Source organism: Anas acuta, chromosome 3 (genome assembly GCF_963932015.1).
Source record: "Anas acuta chromosome 3, bAnaAcu1.1, whole genome shotgun sequence".
Lineage (NCBI taxonomy): Eukaryota > Metazoa > Chordata > Aves > Anseriformes > Anatidae > Anas > Anas acuta.
In genome coordinates, this window is record NC_088981.1 from 9,563,309 (window position 1) to 9,584,566 (window position 21,258).

A 21,258-nucleotide genomic window follows, 5' to 3' on the forward strand; every position below is an offset into this window, starting at 1 on the left:
CCTCCTGCTTGTTACAGCCTCGGTGGTTTTTAAATAGTGTCTAGTTGCTGTGCAGGGCGGCTGCGCTCCCAGCAGCCTGACAGGCAATGAGTCTGCTTCAGTGATCTTAAATCCTTTCAGACTAATTTGTGAGAGAGCAGAAAAACAGCTAGCACCTTTGGATTCGGCGCTCGGAACCGGAGAATCAGGTATTGCCAATTAAAGCGCCATTGCCAGCGATCATATCAGGACAGATTACTTGCAGTTCCTCTGATAATGTCAGGCGGTGCCTAAAGAGAAGGCAACTGGGAGCTCCTCCACAGACAAAGGACCCAAGCGGACCAAACTCATCAGTGGCCTAGGCCGAGGCAGCGAGGGCCAGATTGCCGCGTTAGGGCCGTGCATATGTGCAGCGCAAATGCGAGCAGCACGCCTGCTCTGCCCCCGAATAGCCACGGGCCATTTTTAAGAGCCTCTGGCCCCTCAGTCACTGGCCTACTAGTTAATTGCCACACGGACTTGGTGACACATGGGCAGATAATATGACATTTTCGGTTTCTGTCACTAGCAAACGCCACGGCGTTGCTTGCACTAGTTGCTAAGAAGCTGTCAGAAACCATTAGCAGCTGGCTAAAGTTGCCCTATGGCATTTCCTCATGGCATCAGCAAAACAAGCATAAATCACCCAGCGGAGCCTCCCGCTATACTAATGAGGCTGTAAGCTTGTTTATGGACTAGCATCATTTCTATGATTATTTCCACCTTTTCAGTTCGCCTTCATTTGGCGGCAGGAGAAGTCAACTTCAGGAACAAAGTCGCTGCTGACATTTTACAAATGTGGTTCGTAGCTGCTACCGTGTGGCTGGTCAGTGGTTCTTCAAGTTTGTTTAGTGATCTTTGGAAAGAGGGGGGAAGAAAAGGGGAAGGGGGTGGATCTCTGGAGACCTCACAGAGGTGAGCATATCAAGTTGCAAAGTAGATGGAAATACTAAAATCCACAATTGACCATTTAGACTTCTCTCTGTGGTTTAGTCCTTACAGGATCAATTTTCAATTTAAAAAAGTGGAAGAGGTTAAACAATTTATAAAAGTCTACTGAAGAATTTGCTTTTAGGATAGCCGGGCGCTTTATTATCCACTCCCTCCCTTTCACTTTCTCTGACTTGGGTCGGACGGGGCCAGGGTTTATTGTTTTAGGCTTTTCTGAACATGCACCAGTATTTACACTGGATTGAAAGCATTTGCTTCCAATGAAAATCTTGTCTTAGATTACAACCCAGCAGTGTAATTTCCCTCCCAGATGGGAGTAAAGTAGCAGTATTTGCCTAAAAACAGTAGGAAGAACAAACTGTGCATTAAGCCAAGGCTGTTTTTGGCTTGAGCTAATGATGTAACAGAAACCTTTTATTTGGGATAGGTCACTGCCAGGGATTGAAGGAGGTGATCTGGCTCGCGCTTGAAAGGTTTCTCCATTGTATCTACATAAGTCTTCACTTAAAAAATCCTGTTCCTAATGCTTCTGCTTTCATACAGCAGAAATAAACAGGAAAGGTTCTGGGGAGTGTTATAGGTGGAATGCAGAAAGCTTTTCCTCCCCTAATGGAGGATATAATTCAGGTGCCCCGGAGGCATGCTTTCAGGAATTCTCTTGCCCGAGGTAATGGGAAGCTCAGGCTGCTTTAAGGCCTTGATTATCTATTGATGCACAAAGCTGGAAAAAAGTCATCTCCCTTGGATTATAGTAGATATTTCCATAAATTATCAATGAGTCCTCCTCCCGTCAGGCACGAGGCAATGCCTGCTAAATTAATCTGAAGGGGGTTTGAAATGAGGAGAGAGTGTATTTAAAAAAAAAGGGGGGGGGGACAATTGTAGGGAGGTGGTGAAAGGCAGTGTCATTAGGTTAGAAGCTTTTCATTTTTAATCAATGAATGCGTAATACTTTTCTTTTCCTTGTTTGCCTCTCTCAGACAGAAAGTGGATTAGCCTGTGGAATTTTAAATGCTGTTGAGTTGTTTCCTTTGCTCATGTTTCTTTTATGAATTATTATTTTATGTGGTGAATTGCTTCTCTGTATAAAAGCCCTTTTTTACATACTGGGCTTTCAAAGAATTTATCGGATATCTGATTTCTTCATAAAAATCTTGTTTGTTTCTATAACTACTCAAGGTTACCATATCATTAAAGACACAGGCCAAGTCATAAGGATAATTATAAATTTGCCACAGTCAGTACGGTACTAAAAATATAATGCTAATAATAACTTTTTTTGTGCTGAAAGCTGTTTAACAAATCATAATTTTGACAGTCTACATACTTTTTTTTTTGGTGGTGGTGGGTTTTTTTGATCGTTAACAGAGATAGTTTTGATTCAGCCTAATTCAGATGACTTTCTTGATCATCCTTGCCCAGGGGTGTAAAAACCACTTGCCTAATAACATCACAACTCCATGCTGCTACAAATGCGGTGTCCTTAGAAGCCAAGCTACATGGTTCAATCCACATGCAGGGAATGAAAAGACTGAATTTCTATGTGGACTTGTTTATAAACTGCTTTCAGGGTTTGAAACAAAAACTGCATGCAAACTGGCTGGGCACCGCAACTTTTTTTCTGCTCTCACTGCTAGCCCATCAACCCATACCAAAGTTGGCTGCTATGCAGTTACGTGCTCCTGTAGACACGCTGCTAATGTGATGAGAAGTGTCTGAGACCTTCTCTGCATTAAGGAAATTCATTTTGGATCAGTTGTTGTTTAACGGGATCAGACACCTTGCACGGATGTGGCGCGTCAGCACAAAGCCGGGTGTTAATTCCTATGATGTGTGTCAAATTGGTACCTACTTATCCCAGTATGAACTGCTTTAGGCTGGGGCTGGGCGGAGGGGAGGCCAGTTAGCTACCCACGTCCCATCAAAAAGCCAGGGTACGTTGGACATCTAGAAAAGACTTAAGTGGTGGACCAATCCCGTGGTTGTTACCGAATTTGGGAAGAGAATATGATGTTGCAAGAAAGTTGCATTCACACCATTTTTCACATCCCAGAGTGGGACGCGGCACCCAGCTTCGCACATGTCATGGGTATGGGACGCCATTGATGCTTTTCTAATTGCCACCTCAGCCAAAATAGCTGATGGGGATTAATTTTTGGGAAGTGAACCAGTGTGAAGAAAAGCCATTTTTTTCCACCTTTGCAAGCAGGATGCTTTGCAGAAAAAAAAAATCTTTTTTTTTTTCTTTTTTTTTTTTTTCTTTTTTTGGTTTTGGGTTACAGTGCTGAATCCAGTGGCAGGAATGGCTGCACTGTCTTTCAGGGTAATCCAGAACTGGGCGGACACAGTCCTGAGACCCTCCCTCTCCCCATGTCTCTTCCCCCCCGTCCCCAAACCCCTGGTGAATTACAGTGTTAAAGAATTTATACCTCATTTAAATATTCATGCAGTTTATACCCAAAGCCAGGCTTCGGCTGAAGTATATAAAGGTAGCATAAGTCAAAATTTGATTCACTATATTTACAGGTGACGGCTTGGACAACAGTGTAGCTTCCCCCAGCACAGGTGATGATGATGATCCAGATAAGGACAAAAAGCGACATAAAAAGCGTGGCATCTTTCCCAAAGTAGCCACAAATATCATGAGGGCATGGCTGTTCCAGCATCTAACAGTAAGTGAACTCTAGATCACATATGCAAAATAAAACATGGAAAATGTCATAGTTGTAGTAGTCGTAGAAAGCAAAAATACGTATTGTGTTACTGACAGGCAGCTCAGGGAACATTTCCGAGCAGAGCTGTTGCCTCTTTGCTAGATGCCAGGGGAAGAGCATGGAGCGTATGATGTTATGGTTTTGGGGTGGTTTTTTTTTGTGTGTGTTGCTTTTAGATTTTTGGTTCGAGTCGCAGTTATTAGCAGGACATCACCGCAAAGTGTGACTGAGCTTATACTAATAACCTCGGAGACCTGTCCTGCTCTGCTGCTCGCACAGCTGCAGCTCCCACTCGCTGACGTGGGAAATGCTGCTTCGGAGCAGAGAGCAGCTTTTGGGCCCTGGGTCTGTGCTCCAGAGAGCCGCAGCAAATAATTGGGGAGCTTTAAAAACAAAGCACAAGAAAACAAAGACCTTATTCAGATGTTTGTCAGAACATAGTTAGAAGCTTCACGATGAAAGGTCTGAATGTATCTGGTTTAATAGAAAAGTATAATTTTTTTTTGGTGAGACGTTCTCATTCCCAGAGTGTAAGTTACCATTGTACTTAACATCATAAAGGGGTGGGGGGATGAGCAGCTATTTCTGTTGCCACAGCTACCTGTATTTATTTCTGGGATTAGAAATAAAAAGCTCTGGACAGGTGTGCAGGGTTAAGCTGAATGCTGGAGCTTCTTTAAAGAGTTTATATTGTGTACCACACCTACTAATGTTAGCGTTTAGAAAAGTGTTTCTAATGCCATTCTTCTTTTTCATCAAATTATGGTGATCTGACACTGTGTTTTCATCCACTATGGGGATTTAAGCCTTTGGCTGGAGATTTTCTGTCTGCCTTTCTGTGCCAGCAGGATAAGGCCCAGGCGAGGGGTGCCTGCAGTCTGCAGGCAGTAGTGAAGAACAGCTCTGGCCTCTAATCTCAGCAGTTTGACTCTCCCCCCAGCCCGTAGATAGGGTCAGGGTGAAGCCAGCAGCCGGCCAACTTGCCCAGCCCCGGTGGAGCCCAGCCAAGGGCATGCTCCTGATGTGGAGGAAGCGCTCACGCAGCTCGCCCTTCTGTCCCCCGCTGCGCCAAGAAACCAGATATCTGCCGTGACTCTTGTCAGCACGGGGATCAGGCAGGGAATCCTGCCCCACGCAGCCCCGGTTTGCTATGAATGAACCTTCGTGCCTGAGCACTCCTCCTCCGAGGCTGGAGAGGGCCTCAGATGTCTCCAAGTTAATCCCAGGCTCTGCATCAGCTGTGCCTCAGCTTTGCCAGCTCCTTAGCCCTGTCCCTGCTGCCTTCAGTGCAGCGCTCCCAAAGGCCCAGGTCCCCTTTGGTTTGGCGCAGACACGGTGGCTCCTCAATCCTAGGTCTTGTCCCAGTTCAAGCTGACAGCCCGGTGTCTCTCTGAAGGTAGATGTGGGGTTAGGGGCGTCTACACCCTCCAAAACAGTCCATCCCAAAAGAGATGCTGTGCCAGCAGTGATGCTCAGGCCAGCGTGATGCAGCTAGTTCAGGTTCTGGTGTGAGGAGATGCCCTGCAAGCTCTGCAGTCAGGACAGTGACAACGAGGCGTGCCAGGGAACAGTGAGCAACAGCACATCAGTCCCTGTATTTCCCAGCTGAGGAAAGGTGAATTAAGTAGTATATGTTACTATTGTTAATACTCATAGTAAGTTTTCCTGGAAGCGGCCTGTTGCTGTGTTTGTGCTGGTAAATTAAACATCCCCCAGGCCAGGAACGTTACTGTCTGTAACACCAAACTGCTTGAGCAGTCTCTGGCATGCTCTTAGCCCAGGCCAGCTACCACCCTCAAAACCTACTCCTGGGAGCAGGGCAGAAGGTAGCAGGGGTGACTCCTGAAAGCCTTTGTGGAAGGAGCCCGGGCTTCCCCTGACCATGCAGCTGGCTTCCTGAACAGCGTGAGGACCAGAGAACAGACCCCGTTTTGTCCAGATTAAGTGTAGGATGGAAGCAGCTTTTCCCGCTTTTGCTGTGCAGTAATGCTGTGCAAAAGAGAAAATGAGAGTGCCCATGGAGCTCGCTGTGGTGGTGGTGGGTGTCCTTTGGAGCCACCTGGGACAACTTTCTGCTTGTAAGGTGGGCCCTTCTGGAAAGCTCAGACACTGAACCTCCAGGACCTGTGCAGTGAAGCCACTGCGTTTTCTACCTTACAGCACTGAGCTAAAGCTTGTTTTTCGAAATCCACCATCCCCTGTACAGTCCAAGCCCAGCCAGGTGAAGCACACAGCTTTACTGCAGGGCAGCTTCTTGTGGCAGCAGCAGAGTAGCTCCAAGCTTGTCCGATCCATCCAGCAAAGCAGAATTGGTTCACTCACCCAAGCCCAACCTTCTGCTAGGACCTGGGACAGGCCTTTCGAAATGACTCTCGGTGGGGTCAGGGACAGTTAAAATGAAAGCAGGGCCGGACAACCTCGTAGGCTGCGAAGCCACCAGAGAACTCATGCCCTCAGAAGAGCAGTGAGGCTTGTGTGGGGAGGAAGGTGTCCTCCAGCAGGCATGCCGATAACAGGGAAGAGCCAGCACCATAGCCAGTGCTGGAGTAACACAGTGTGTTGAACAGGCGAGCTGCTTGGGGTGCTGCCCTTGTCAAAAACCCAGCGTGTGAAGGTCTAGCAGGCGGTGGGGGTGCCCCCACAGGCCCACACGAGGGCCCAGACTCTGCAGCAGCAGCATGAGGGCTTCCTGGGGTGGAGGCAGGCAGATCTTCGGTGCTCACCTGGCTGTAAATGTCTCTGCTGGCAGCCTGGGACAGATGTGTTGCAACCACTGTCCGATGTTGCTGTCAGTGGCTTTAAAAAGTGCAGGAATTGCTGCTTGGCCACGTAGAAAGAAACCCGATGATTGCTGCACACCCAGGCCCAAGTCGTGGCTGCCATCAGGTCACAGGAGCAGGGGCTGGGAGGCTGAGGAAATTAAGACTCTGGTTCGTTTTTGATTTTGGGCCCTGTGACTGCTCTTATATCCCCGAAGACAGGGGTGATGGTGTCCCCAGCTGGGCTTCACTGCAGGAGGGAGGTCACCCCGAGGAATGGTCAGCTGAGGAAACCAGAGATCCCCTGTCACTTATTCATTGATTGATAATTAGTGAGATCGATTGTTAGTCTTCCCTAGGTTGGACACAAGGTCCCCTTTAAAGCAGGAGGGGAGGAGAGCTGGGAGGTGGTTCTGTACAGGCGAGGGACATGTCATGGCAGACGATCTCTCCCTTTTACCCCCAGTGCTTAACCTGCCTTCGCTTTCCCATCTGTGAAATGGCAGGGAGGCAACAAGCAGTGGTTAAAGGCAAAATGCAGCATCCCCTTGACCACTGGTAATTCCTAACGGTGCTGTTATTTGGGAGCCCTCCTTTCCAGGGGCAAAGGATTTTTCTCACAATTATAATATTAATTCACATCAGTGGCATGGAATTAAACAAAATAGACAGTAATTGCTGTGTCTGTCATACTAATGATTAATGGTTGGAAAGATTTAAAATAAATGTAGGTCTAATACAATCTTTTAAAAGTGTATAGGCTGGTTTAATTCCTCCTATGCAGTTATTTCATCCCAAAGACTATTAAGCCTTCCTCTGTGTACTGACTTCATTTCCTAAGGTTTGTCACTTAGTTCTCATTTTCCACTTAGGAGGAAATTCTTTTTTCTTTATTGAAGAAAAAATCAAATGCAAGGCCGTAGCCTCTCCGGTTGTTGAACTGTTTGGGCAATAGCTCCGGCTCAGTGTCATGCTGCAGCCCCCCATTATTTTGACTGATGTGCAGAGCTGAGTTGACGTATGCCCAAAGGGTAGGCAAGCGCTGTCCTCTGTGGACGCAGGCAGTATGCTCTGAAACACTTCAGGGGATAAATTCATCCAAATTGCCTTCCTTTTCTTCCCCCTGAGAATAGCAACAACAAAAATAAGCTAAAACAATATGAGAAGTGGTAGCCAGACTTACACTTAAGACTTTGCAGTTTTTATTTTTTAACCGTTGCTATTCTGACTGAAGTTTTATTCATATCCGCATCAGAATAGCTGCCTCGGTTGGCCATTAGTTAGGCAAGCCATAGGTGTTGTTGAAATTTATGGTGGTAGGTTATTACACCAGCCTGTAAATTTTGATGTTTGTGAAATCTGTTTTGAGGGAACTGCCATAAATTTGAAGTGCGAGGCGCAGCCTTTTACTATTTAAAAAAAAAAAAAAGGCTACTAATAGTTTGGTGAAGAGGTGAGGATGTCCCCAGTCTGTGGAAGCTGAGCTCCAAATTAGATGGGGTTTGTGGGGAGGCATCAGGTGAACATTGAATGCCATCAGAGGGGCTGGGGCAAAGCGTTGCTGTGCAGGAGCTGGGCTCCACAAGGTTGCCCTGAGGGTAATTCCAGGGTGTGCTGCAGCATGGCAAAATTTTGCAGGCCCTCTTTTTTTTTTTTTTATTATTATTTCTTGGATCACTTTACACTCAGGGATCACATCTCACCACCATTTTTCAAGCAGATCTCCTCGCTGTAATGTATAGCCCTCAGCAGGGATTGCGAAATAAAGGAAAAGCTTGGAGGAAGGGAAGGAAAAAAAAATATTGCCTACAACGAGATCTGTGTAAATTTAATTGTGGCAACAGGATTAGTTTCTGCTTCAACCCATAGTATGGTTTTGTCCCAGGAATTGTACCTTTCTGTTTAAAACTGTTTAGGAGCAGGGAGTTTAGGGGGGTGTCTTTTCAAGTATTTTGTCCACTCATTGTGAATTCTCTGCACATTTTAAATCCAGGTTAATTTAAAATGTTGGGATTCAAACCTCATTTTGGGGATTATGCAATGTAATTAGTTTGTTACATGATGAGTGTTTGATGATCTTCACGTTCATCATCTAATCAGGCAAAAAAAAAAAAAGCAACATAAAATTATAATCCCAAAAGATGTTTAATAACAATTTGAACTATTGAAGGCTTTATTTAAGTACATTAGGGGATTATAAGCTACTTTTTTTTAATGGTGCCAAGAGGTAGATTCAAGGACTTCAAACACCTTTTAAAAAACAAATTACCATGATTTAAAAAATGAATGGGCCTAGGATTTCTTTCATGTAAATCCCATAATTTAATCATTATTTTTAACTGCTTTTAAAACCATTTCCTTAAGAGGTTAAATCTTACTGAAATGGGAGACCAAGCAGAAACTAAAAGACGTAGCTGAAATATGTTGACTTTACAGTTAAAATGAGTGTGTGTTTTTTTTTTTCCTGTTATGTATCTGGATTTTGAACCTTTATTGATTGCCTGATACCATTTTAATAAGCAAGATAACTTTTAATAGGCAATATGCAATCTATCTAGCAAAACTGTTATTTGTGTAAAAGAATTTATTGGAGACAGGTATTTGAAGGAGTCGCTTTTTACCTAGCTAGATCCTCTTATAAGAGGCTGCATCTCTTCACAAGATGCTATTCTGATAGAAGAACACTGTCACACTGCTTATTTCAATAATTTTCATTTACAGGCTAACAACTTTTTTAGTTGTTAGGTGGATTGCAGGTTGTCTCTTAATATCCCTCAAGAGTTCTGAGGTCCTGCCTTGGGAGGAGCAGGGGGTTAATTTGTCTCCCATTCCCTCTCCCCTGGTGGATGCCCATCTATATTTGGAAAGGAGAATAGTGAGAGGGCAAAGGGGTACAAAACTAGGCTGCTGGAAACATAAAAAGGGGAAATGATTGGCTAAAACCAGGAAGGGTTTTCTTTGTTCTCGTCACTGGAGGGTTTGGAAATGTTAAAACAAACGAAGCCCCCCAAAAGTTTTCCCCATCGTACTACTTACAGTGACCCTCCATCTGTGTAACAGGGATCAGATTCCATTATATTGGACTCCGAACGGGTTGGGTCTTTTTTATTTCCCCCTTTATCCCAAATACGCAAGTCTCCTCTTTCACTTGATTTTATTGTGGGCAAAGCTGTAAAAATCTTTCTTCCACATCTGCAACACTTCTTAGTGCCAGCTGTCCCGAATTCCTGGGAAAGCCAGGCAGCTTTGGTCTGGTCATCCGTGCACCTCTGTCCCCAGGAGCAGAGAACAAAACCAGCGTGCAGGTTAGTGCACAAGTCACAGTGAAGGGGTGTTCAGACAGTCCCTTCTGCTGGCAGAGGTGCGGTGGCAGTCGTCTTTAACAGGAGAAATGAGGAAATTTTATTACGGGAGAAGATAATTATTCCGAGGCTCTGTCAGAATTGAATTGAGAGCTCCAGAAAGGAGGACAAACAGGATTTAGGTAACTCGGTTTGAATTAACTTCTTAACCCTTGGGTTTGATGGAGCTCGTGGACTGTCAAAACCTTAAGTATTTTTTTTAATCTTCGTTGAATTTGTTGCTTTGACCTGCTGTCCAGCCCCCATGGACTGTCCCATTTTCTAATGTGGGTGAATTTTGCCTTTTTTAAAGAAAACTGTTGTTTTCTTTGGCAGGAGAGGGAAAGAAGGTGGTGGTGGCCATCCGTGGCAATGCTTCTGTTACTCCACTTGTGTGAATTTCTAGAATATTAAATAGTCAGCTTGGAGCTGTGCTGCAAACCTTTGGTTTTAGACCAGAAAAGAAAAACACAGGGTCCTTTAGTCAGTTTGTTCAAGGAAATGGGATTCCTCGCTTAGGCTGTTCTCATGTACAGAAGTTTGATGTGGTCATAACATCTGCTTTCTCAGATCTAATTCAGTCTCATTTCTGATGAAGACAGTCGCTGTGTGGTTTTAAACTACAGGGTAGGAAGCATCTCATCCTGAGCTTCTCATGGATCTCAGGAAGAGCAGTGATCCAGGGAAGTGTTTTGGTTGAAATCAGAAGGAGCCAGCAGCCTGGGCTAGATTTTAGAGAGTGAGAGCGTGTTCCCAAAGGGCTGTCTTATCTTTTTCCCAGTCTCTACCTTGGAGGCACTGTTGTACTGATGTGGAAGCCACTAGCACATTAAAGAATTTGAATTATTCGGAAACTGCTGAAACACATTAGTATTTACACACCAGAAGAATTTCACATCCGAGTAGAAGCAAGGGAATACTGAAAAGTTGAAACATGATAAACATTAATTCAGATGTTAAATTACACTTGCTCTAGTTGTACTAGAACTCCTTTTGTTTGCAGAAATGCTCTCAGAAATGAGTTTACCAGCAAGAATGTTTGCAGTAATGAGGGTTTTTAAGTCAACACGAGATGCTTTGCTTTCTTCTCCACCTTCTCTTCTCTTTTCAAATTTGCAGCTGTGATATTTTGCATGTGTGACTTCATTTTTGAAATGAGCCTCTTCCAGTCAGTGAACAGAAACGTGTTATGTGACTTACTGTCTTTCTGCAGTCAGAGCGGCTGTATAAAATTCACGTATCGCATTTTGAAGGCGAGGGGGTGGGGGGTGGAATCTGACCACCAATTTGTAAATCTGGAAGTATCCACGGAAATATTTTGGCAAATAATTTGCAGTACTAAGTACACCAAAGGAAACAACAGTATCTTGGCAGGCAGTTTGTGAGCAGGAAATGAGGATAAATTCATGGGCTCGCTTGTTCATTATTAGCTGTTTGTTTAGCTTGTACTCTAACACAGTTGCTACAAAGGAGTCGATGTTGATTCTCAGATATGTTTATGTATATAAGTGCCAGTGTTAATTTTTTATTGGCAATCTCCTAACTCTTTAAGGAGTTTCACAGAGCAGCAATGTAAACTAGCGAGTGACTTAATCAGATCAGGTGAAGTGCCAAAATACGGGGCACCGAACCAGCTGGGCACATATCTGATGAGATGTGTCAATCTGCGGTGTAAGATAAGCTGCCTTTCAGATAGGGTCAGGTTTGGAAGGGGTACATAAAGTTGTGTAAGATGCATTCCCTCGCTCTGGCATAGAATATCCTACATCTGTTTGCATGAACTTAACCCGTGTCTGAATGAACCGCAGTGCTGATATTGCAGGGAATACGGTAGTGGGGAAATTGTTTGCCTGTTGTTCTTGGGACAGGCATGAGAAGTGAGTTGTTTTCTACCCATTTTAAAAATGTTGCTTCTTCTTTCCTGCATTTACCTCCAGCTACACAGAATCTGTACTGTTACAGCTTACATGTTTTTCTCTTTGCATACATCCTAGAAGCCCTATTCCAATATCAACCAGTTATGGTTACCGTATGCCCATCAAAATTTCCTGTAGAAAACTTCTCTTGTGGAAGGATTTTTGTGTGTGTGTGATGGCATGCTAAATTTTTCCATGAACAGTGCTTTCCTTTCCCCAAAAATGCTCAGCTGAAAATCCATTATTCACTATATGAATAAATGTGTTGATCAGACTCACATTTGCACTTCTGGCTCCTCACCCTGTAACCTACAGCGATGCTAAATATATTTGTAGAGAGAAGGTAAGTAGGCAGAAAAGAGTTTAAGTTAATATGTAGTTATCTAATTTACCTCGTCTTTTGCATCATTTCCTGATTTAGACCCATAATACTTTGCAGAGTGCTCGTTTCACTTCAGTGGTGGGCCATCATTTTAATAAGGCAAGGTCTAGGAGACTTACCAACGGGTCTTCTGTTTTATGAACCAGAAACTTCTGCCCAGAAAGTGCTGCTCAGACACTAGGTATGGCAGGAATATTCCTTTCCTGACTACTTGACCCTTTCTAATCCATCCTCTACAGCACAAGACATTACAGAATTAGGTAAAAGAATAAAAAAAAAAAACAACAGCAACAAAAACACACGATGATGATCTCCATCAAGGAATTTCTTTAAGCTCACAGGGGAGATGGGGGCACTCTGCTTTAGGTGCCTTGCAGACTCCATTCTCTAAAGGTAACTTGGAAGTGAAGCTCCTCTTTGTAGACCCACCTGTATTCAAATCAACCAGAGCTTTCGAGGTCCCTAGGTGATATTTTTGGGAAGGTGAATACAACGTTTGTCTCACGGAAAGGCAGAGAGCTGACTGCGTGGCCTTGGCACCCCCTGAGCTGTGGTTCGCACACGGGGCCGTGGGTGCAGAGGGTTGGGAGCCCTGTGGGACTGCCAGTGGCACCGGGGGCAGATCCGTTTGGTAATAACCAGAATCTTTGGATTCTTCTGAATAAAATGCAATTTTAGTAATGTTTTCATAAACAGTAGTAATGGTGGCATTTTAGTAAACAGTGGCATTAGTTGCATCAAAATTGTACCACATTGGCTTTTAAATTACTCCACCTGTCTGGATGAATAGGATTTTCAGTGTAGAGGCACACAGACAGCTGCTGCTAATGTTTTCTTCTCCCTGTGCAGATAATGCTGGCAAATCTACAGCCATAAAGGCCTGGTTTGTGATGTAAAACGCTACCTGACCTACTGGCTCTGGTGCTACAAAAGGACCAGCTTTAATTACTAATGGCCGTGTTTTAGTTTTGTACTTGTTGATGTAAAAATGTCATCTTAGAGCAGTGTAACCTCTGGTTCACTTCCACTGGCAGCGTTACACTCGCCGCAATTATTTTCAAAATAATTTGTGCTCCTCAGTGGCAAGCTAAAATCCTGCCTCGTTAGCTTGCAGATAATTAGCAGGGGTCTGGCCCTCTGGGTCCCTCTGCCCTCCGGTCCCACTGGCTCCCCAGCACCCCAAGGGACGCACCAAGCTGGAATAGGAATCGTGGCCGTGTGCACTCAGAAATCGCACTCGATGTGTTTGTAGGATTGTCCCTCCCTTGTGTTGGATGGGTGCAACACGCCAGTGCTAGGAATTTGTGGGACGAATTCTCTCCGGGGTCGTTCCCCATTAACAGCCCTGAAGCTGAAGGGTTGGCACGGAGGCGAGGTTGGTAGCAGCCGGTCATCTGCTGCTGCATGTGACGATGCTGGAACTTTAATTGCAGCACCAAGCTATGGAGAGGGGACTTGTAGGGGCCTGGTGGCCCTGGCTGTTAACCATCAAAGGTGTGATGCTGTCCCGTAAGGCAGCCGTGCTGCCCGATGCCATTTCAGCGCCTGGCTGTGGGGTGGGATGCCGTGCTCGCAGGCACCGCCAGCCTGTTTTTTCCACCACGCACCCAACACCAAAAGGGCAGATTGTTCGCTTCCAAAAATTCAGAAGGGCTCAAAAAGGGTTAAAGGCTCTAATGGTGCCATTAAAAATACAGCTTGCCAATGAGCTATTTTGTGCGAATGGTATAAATATAAGATACACTTGTCTGGCTCATTTGCAAGCATTCTTTTTGACTTCTTTCACACAACTGGTGTTTTTGTGTTTAATTTAACAAGAAATGAGTAGTAAATGAAAGCTGCTGCCTGAAATCCCACTGTGAGCGTGTTTTGCACTTGGCTCCCCAGTGAAAAGGCAATTTGTGAAATTATGTGATAGAGTAATTAGATGAAGCCAGGGCTTCTGATTGTTGCCATGCTTATGTGGTAAAGGTTTGCTGGGGGAAAAAACGGATTATTACCCTGGCAAGTTGGCTCAAAGCTTCTTCATTTATTTGTAAACAGAATATTTAGTGACCGCATAGGAAGTAGCTGTAATCACCAGCTCGTAAAGAAACCACAGCAGAGCTTTTGGATTTTTACAGAGTGCTCATGTAAAATTTAAGCTGGGAGGCAGAATCCCTGTTAATGTAATTAGGATCTAATTTACCACCCTTTGCACACAGATGTAATAATGTCGAGATATTTATTCTATCTTTAAGCACATTACATATACCTCGGCGCAGCAGTTACTGAACAGAAACAGGTGTGAGCACTTTCCGGATTCATTTTTACTCTGTAAACACACGGCGATTTAAGGGGAAATATTTACCAAAAAAAAACGAGGGGAAAGAACGTCTGCAAATGAGGCAGTAATGGACAGTTGCCCTTTATGTACTGATGGATTTCTCAATGGTTAAGTAAATTAAAGCAAATGCTAGAAAAATCAATAGGCTTGCAGAGTCTTGGTTGTGCCTCATAGACTTCAGGACAGAATGACAGATGTGGTGCATATGACCCATTTAAGTATTAATGCTTGGGAAATTGCCTCTGCGTGCGAGGTTATAGGCCTAGAAATATTGTTAGATTAAATTACAGACAATAATATTTTTAAGCATATACGGAATTTATATGTTTCAGTTTAGTTGTTCCTGCGCATTACGTTGGCCCTGCAAGATGAGTTGCGTACTTGTGCCTCTGGAACGGTAAATCAGTTGTTAACACGTTCGAGCACTGAATCCTCTTTTTCCAGGGCTGCTGAGGATCGCCAAGTGTGTTGCCTGCTACGGGGCTATGGCCAGGGAGGGAATGTGATCCCTAGCAAATGTAGCATATAAGTGAGTCTAAATTAAAGATTATTACAAGATGGCTTTCCAAATGCTGGGAGGGCTGGTGCCATGCAGAGCATTGCCGTTCAGCCGGGTTGTTCTGTGGGGCTAAGCACAAAGTGGAGCACAGGGTGCATGGTTGAGGCAAGGCAGCCATGAAGTCAGACCTTTCTCGCCGTTCCCTGCAAATGCCATGATTGCAACGGGGCGCGTTTGCAGAGGTGGGATGAGTAAAAATTGACCCCATGCAGAAATCCTCCCCAGATAGCGGCGTTGTGATTAATCCAACTCGAGATGAGCTGGTATTCACCATCTACATTTTTTTTTGTCGTGTCTTGCCATCCTCCCACTGTAGTGCTGGGGTGGCAGACCAAGGTAACGGTGTCTGTGCCACCTGCGGAAGGAGTATGGGGCAAACACGTCGGTCCCCCCATGGCAGGGTGGGCGCCAGGCAGAGCAGCAGGTTGGCAGTGTTGGCCACCGCACCTCGCTGCCATCCTGACGTCACCCCGGGTGCTCGCTCCCGTGTTAGATACAGCTGCTATGTTTAATGTTTAAGGCAGCTTTAGACTTTGGCAATTACGTGCCTATGCCTTGTTGGAGTCTTTGCAGGGGAAGCGTTGGTGTGTGCCTTTCAAATATTAACTCGCAGTGCTCCTATTTCACTGCCATTTATGTAATAGATGTCTCTTCCTTTCATTTTTCTGCTCCTTGCTTATCTCTGATATTTTACTTTTGGGTACTGCTGCCTCCTTTCCATCTCTCCCCTTTCTTGCTTTCCTTTTCCTTTTCCCTAAAATGTGAGAACTCACCCAGGAGCCAAACAAAAGCTCTCCTCCAGGTGTAGCGGCCACACGCTGCGACCGGCAGCAAAACGCTGCCACGGCAGCGGGGCAGATTATTGTGACTCGGGGGCCTGTTGAGGGCTTGTTTGCGTGTTCAGGAAGGATGAGGGAGGCTCATCCTGAAGGCTGTTAGGCCAGGGCTGAGCGATGGCAGCCCCTTGCCATTTGCCCACGTCCAGCAGCATCATTGCTATGGAGACAAGGCGCAGGGACGAGGGCTGCCGCCGAGCGTCAGGCAGCATCCTCACCGGCTGCTGCAGCCGCCAGCCACTCGCGGCAGCATGCTCGAGCTGATGGCCCTCAGTGGCAAAGCAGCCAAATCTCTATGATAGAAATGATGTCTGGGTTTTTTGGTGCGCAGGCAAATCGCTCCCAGCACCGGCCCCAGCCTTGGCAACTTCTTGCCTTGGTGATGAAAATTGTCTTTACCTGTTCTGTCGCTTTGATGTACCTCGTTGGCCTCCTCGAGTTATTTTGTGTGATGCAAAAGATGAAATGCATTTGTCAGGAGCCTGGGGCTTACCTGTGTGGTGGCATGGGATGGCCGTGGTCCTGTCCCATCACGAGCGTTGCTGGGTCCTTATGTTGTGAGCCCTGGCAGCAGGGATGGGCAGGGAGCTGGCTTTCCTGCCCCATCGCCTGCCACAGCCATGGAGCATCAGCTTTCCAAGTTGCTGTAAAAATATGCTGACATAAAACCGACATTTGAAATACAGGGTGAGCGTTTCAGCACACATCTTTGTTATAAAAGTCATGGGACATTTGAGAACGAGATTAGAAAAAGATACATTGGCTTTATAGCCATCGTTTTGCAGCATTCATCTTTTAGTCCTTGCATTTTAAGGCTGCAAATTCATTTTTGGTTTGGCAGCAAATGGCAACTCGGAAAGAAGTGGTACTGGCTGAAACATGCTGCTACACTTTTGAGTATAAAAGTTTGCTTTTAAAAAACTTCTGGTATTGCATTTATTTCCTTTGAGCAAATTGATTTCCCCCCCTCCCTGTGATGCTGAAGTACATTTGGCAGTAATCAGTTTATCCTTATTAGAAACCATGGTAAAAGGCATAGTTGCTGAGTCAATTCGCTCCCTTTACTTCCCCTATTGAGCCTTAATGTGTCCCAGTCCCCACCCCTTACAGTGAAAACATCATCAATTATAGGGCTGACAGGAGCCTGGGGCTCGGTGTAGGTTGCTCCTTGGGGTTATTCATCTTGCACCAAAACACCTGGCACTCAGCAACATTCATCACTTCCCCCTACCTAAAATGATTGAGTAAACAGTGGGGTGAATCATCAGAGGGAAAAAAAAGGGGGGTGGGGAAATGAGTTTGCATATGTTGGAGGCAACTTTGGGCTTGAACAGCAGGAGAATAGTACCATCATACTGCATTTGCTCTGGTTTGGTCCCACGGTACGTGTATTTGCTCCATACACCCCCAAATCCCCTCTGGCGGGAAATGTTTCGAAGTGGGATCTTCATCCTTAAATTTGATACGGCAAACTCTTTTTTCTCCAAAACCTCTAGAAATAGAAAAGCACAGAATAAAATGTGCTTTGTTACAGTCGTCTCCCCTCCAACCAAAACAAAGCAAACCAAACCCAACCAGCCAAGCGAATCCAAACAATGAAACCTCAAACTTAGCGATTATTTAAATTTTCAAAGTTATCTTGAAAAAATAAGGACTTTGCTTCCCTTTACCCCCAAAATATAATGCGGACATGATAAGGCAGGAGAAATTCCCTTGGCCGTCCACCTGGGTTGCTTTTGCGCCCGGTGCTGCGGTTAGATGGTTGTCTAAATAAACAGAGATTATGCACGGGGCTTTATCTCAAAGCTGGCACTGGTTATCACGCTGCTTCCTCCCACTCCCTCCCTCCGATTGTGAGTTGTATAAGAAGACTTAGCAAGCATAACTTACAGCTGATAACCTTTGAATGTTAGTTCAAGGAAGCTGTGCCATAGTAACAAAAATCATGCAAACGCCGTTGCAGCCTACTCAAATGAGCGGCAATTTGCCCAGAGCGCTGATTTAGGAGAAGAAATACTCGCTTGGCTTTTTACTCCCAGAGCTTGATTTGCATTTGGCCTCTGCGGAAATGATCGATAATTTTAATATTTGAACAATAGGAAAAGATGCTGGGAATGATCTCGTGTTTGTTCTTCAAGCCATCTCCCTACTGGGGGTCTGATTTTGAACGTTTGTTGACAGAAGGAAGCTGTAATGCGTCACTTGGACAAATTGCTCCAGCCCTGCAGCCTGGGCGTGAATTGCTCCTGACTGCAGCGCTGGAAGAAGCCACTGTTGACATTTGTGTTTGGTGGTAAATGATAGATACCTGAGTGTGGGGCGTAAAAAGGGGCTGGCAGGTATCAGGCAGCTCATGGCCCTCCATAAAAGCAAACAAGCGACTTCCCCATGGTTGTGCGCACACGTGAAATTCAAAATAGCCTTTTCCGAGTGCGTCTTGGCGCGCTGATGGGAGCTGGTGATGTGCAACACATGAAGAGGAAGATAAAGGTCTCCGGGGTCTTCGCAGTATGCTTTCCAAAAAGAAAAAAAAAAAAAAAAAGAGTGAATGGAGGGGGAAGGCGTCCACTCAGTACCGCGAGGCAATGTCATCGCGATGTTGGAAAGCCAGCTCAGAGCGACCGGGTGAGCGCGGGCATTTCTGCCCTTGTCGTTCGCATTACTGCAGTGCCATGCGCCCAGTTACACAATGCATAAAAGCGAGGGTTATTTCTAGGACAGATAATTGAACATTAATACTCGTTGACATTGTCGTAGGAATGATATGTCAACCTGACAGGGCCTATGTGCTTACATCTGCTGATCGGCCGCAGACGAAGGGGGTGTTTGGCAGATCAGACCCGGGGCCTCGCTGCCGCCCAGCCGGGGATGATACAGCCGTTAATCACAAGCTGCCATCTTGGGCTGTCTTCCCTAAAACTCTGGTCGTGTCCCAGCCTTTGGGGCTGGAGGTGGTAGGGTGCAAAACTACCTCGACCCCCTTGCATGCCCGCGTACCCCTGCGCGCGTAAATAAGTATATGCTCGTGAAAAATGCAGCATGAGCATCCTTAATTTGCACACTTAATTCCACTTGCACAAGTGCCGCAGTTGCCTGGAACAACTGTTTTCAGTCTAGTGCGATAAAAATTTTTAAAAAAAAAAAAAAAAGTGGAATAGTTGAGAAGTTCCTCAGAATGGCTGAGAGCATGATCAAGCTTGATGAGGTGTTTCTAATTAACTCTATCTTAGGAATTAACTGACATAAAAATGGTAGCAGAATTAGCATCTTTTGTTTTAGTATCTTTTTTTTCCCTCTCCTTCTGGATGTCAGCAGACCCTTCAAGACAGCCTCCTCTATATAAAGTAGTCATATTGCATGCACACTCTTGTCCCAAAGACCAGCCAAAATCACACAAACGCTGCCTTTCAATATCATTTTAAAAGAAGTCTTCAGAGAGCTAATGCCTTTGTCACAGTGTTTCTACGGCCAAACTTTGCTGCAAAAGTAACTGTTCAGAGGAACAAGCAGCAGATGGAAAACAATTACAGGGGGCTCTGACACTGGAGTCAGTCCTACTTCCTTCAAACAGGGCTAAACATCATGTTTGTAATGTCTCATGTAGAGTTGGGCTCTGCATAGAATGCTGTAAAATAGGGCCCTTGAGAACATCTATTATCACATTTTGGTTAACATCACAGATTTTAAAAATCCCAGTTGCACCGAAGCCATGAAATAAAGCTTTCATCTGTAAAGATCCAGTTTCTCTTTGTTATTAAAATAAATGAAGCCATTAAACAAAATATATGCATATAATAGTCGAGTTCATCATTTTGTGTCATCAAAATGATAAATTCTACATTTTTTTTAATTGGAGTAATCATCTTTGAAAGGTCCGTGTACAGAGCAAGATCAAATGTGCCTGCTTTCTCGTTCTTACTTTCTGACTTGTTAGTGGTGACATTTTTTTTGGTTTTTGGCTAGTTTCACTTAGGTCTTTATAAAAGAAAAGGAAGAGGAAGCAGAGAGGGGCTTTTGAGCTCGGTGTTGAAATGTGAATTAATTGATTAAGTATTATCCTCATGAATTATTAACAGCCATCATATCATAAATGTGCTGAAAGTGACATGCAGCCTAAATGCTGTTGCTTCCAAATACGTTGGTTGTCTCTTTTATGGCAGCATCTGTGCAGGCATCCGCATGTGGGTGGTGCAGGATGTGTTTGGACCTCGAAGGAGACCAGCTAGGAGAGGATGGAGATGCTCAGGCTGAAGATGGAGCAGAGATGGGCTTCTCATGGCTGACTCTTCTGGCTTTTGAAAAGCTCTTTCCAAAACCCACTGTTCTGGCTTTATCAGTCCATCAGCCTGCAGAAGAAACCATGTTGAGGCGTATTCTCAGTGTTGCCCACAGGTTTAAACCCCGACATCTGGGGCCACACAGAGCCCTTTTTCCCCCTCTTCTTTTAAGCAGGGCTGCTTGACTTCCTATAAAAGTCTTCTTGCAGTTAACGAGGAAAGAGCTGCCTTGACTTTGGAAAGGAGAAGGTTATTTTTACTAGTAGAGTCCTCTCGATCCAAGCAGATTTTCAAAAGGGAAGCGTCATATCCTGGAGACCATCCAATCCTTTTTAATGAGGTTTTAATAAAGAAAGGAATCAATGTATGGTGAACTTGTAGGCAAATGCATGTTAATGTAGGGTTAAATGTAGAGATCTGGGGGAGAATCAGCATCTGTTTTTTCCTGGCTCTTGGGAGATCCGTATCCTACTTTTTTCGTTCACGTCCTTGCACATGTAAATATCATCCTGGAAACATACGCCTATTTCATTCTTAAATTCATTAGTGTTATCAGCCAGGTTTCTTTGCTAAGTAGGGTAAATAATTAATTAGAGCGGTTGTTTTCTTTTGGAGACTTCTTAGTTCATCTCTTGGAGTTAAATTTTAGCCCAGGCTGGTCAGAAAGTCTGTGTTTCTGCACAGTTCGGCACCCTGAAGCCAGTCAAAGAGATTTCACACGCTGAATTTGTGTAGATAAACGAATTCTTTAGTCAGAAAGCAGAATTGCTTAGTCAAGTTTGCAGAGTTGAGGTTTGGCTGTATTATTCATATATGCAATCTTACTGAACTCGGGCCATTTTAACAGAGGGTAACTCTAGACCTAAGGAATGAAGGTAATTTATGAGGGACTCTGATGTTAAAGGTAAAAAATAATGGAAAATGAACTTACCAGGCATGTAAAAGCTGGGATGAGTAAAATGAGAGAGCCTGAAACAGCTCGCTCCATGCTGGAAAGTGAAACCTGGCTCCAACACAGGTAAATTGTATTTGGTTTTCCTCCTCAGATCTGTATGCGCTCCTATTTGGCAGATGTTGAACTGATAATGCCTGCGTGTTAAAGAATTCAGATTGTTTCTTTTGCCACCTTTGCAGCTGATGAAAATGCAAGTAGACCTTCCTAATGAATATTAATAAGAG

General features: G+C 44.8%; 1 protein-coding gene across 6 annotated transcripts in view; it reads left to right on the plus strand.

Moving 5' to 3' along the window:
• Positions 1 to 21,258, plus strand: part of MEIS1 (Meis homeobox 1) — a 105,790-nt gene that overhangs the window by 52,111 nt on the left and 32,421 nt on the right. For all 6 annotated transcript variants that reach the window (XM_068675638.1, XM_068675642.1, XM_068675640.1 and 3 more), the window contains one exon: positions 3,496 to 3,641. In XM_068675638.1, coding sequence (XP_068531739.1) covers positions 3,496 to 3,641 — 146 coding nt within the window. The remainder of the gene's footprint in view (positions 1 to 3,495; positions 3,642 to 21,258) is intronic.